The 582-nt window shown below is 54.8% G+C and overlaps 1 protein-coding gene across 1 annotated transcript; it reads left to right on the top strand.

The window, feature by feature from the left end:
• Nucleotides 1-108: 108 nt before the first annotated feature.
• On the top strand, nt 109-437 carry GNI_203120 (integrase core domain protein; the record flags this gene model as incomplete). The annotated part of the gene is made up of 1 exon (XM_011135463.1): nt 109-437. A coding segment is annotated over one exon (329 nt), but the record flags the coding sequence as incomplete, so codon positions are not given.
• Between the last annotated feature and the right edge of the window lie 145 nt (nt 438-582).

Here is a 582-nt window from a genome sequence, read left to right as displayed (position 1 = left end):
ATGGAACGCACGCAGGGACTGAGTAGGGCTTTCCCACTAGGGGAGATCTTCGAGGCGGTACATATCGACTTCTGGCAAACCAGAGGAGAAGGCAGGCCAATAATGACAATGATCGACCGGACGTCACGATGGGTGGAAGCAGCGGTGGTCCCCGACAAGTCTGCCCATTGGGCAGCAGCGACATTTATTCGGCAATGGGTTACACGATACGGAGTACCCAAACAGCTAATATGTGACAACGACAAAGCCTTTACCAGCGTCATCATGAAGGAGTTGTTGGACCTATTGGGAACCAAGCTGGTCACGACCACCCCCTACCACCCCGAAGGGAACGGACCGGTAGAGTCATTCCACCGACACCTTCGGAAGCACTACGAACGCATACGGGGAGAAAGCATGAGAGGCGAAGAAGAGTCGCTAGCACTGGCCATGTTCCTGTACCGTACAGCACACCATACAACGCTGGGCATGACGCCGGGAAGGTGGCTATTCGGAGTGGAACCTACCATACCGGAGGAACGGGAGCTCGTAGGCACCCTGAGGAACCCAAACTTACAACGAATAGATGGTTGGCGAAGACCA

Source organism: Gregarina niphandrodes, assembly GCF_000223845.1.
Source record: "Gregarina niphandrodes unplaced genomic scaffold scaffold00115, whole genome shotgun sequence".
Taxonomy (NCBI): domain Eukaryota; phylum Apicomplexa; class Conoidasida; order Eugregarinorida; family Gregarinidae; genus Gregarina; species Gregarina niphandrodes.
Note: the sequence above shows the minus strand (reverse complement) of the source record. Positions and strands in the feature narration are given on the sequence as shown.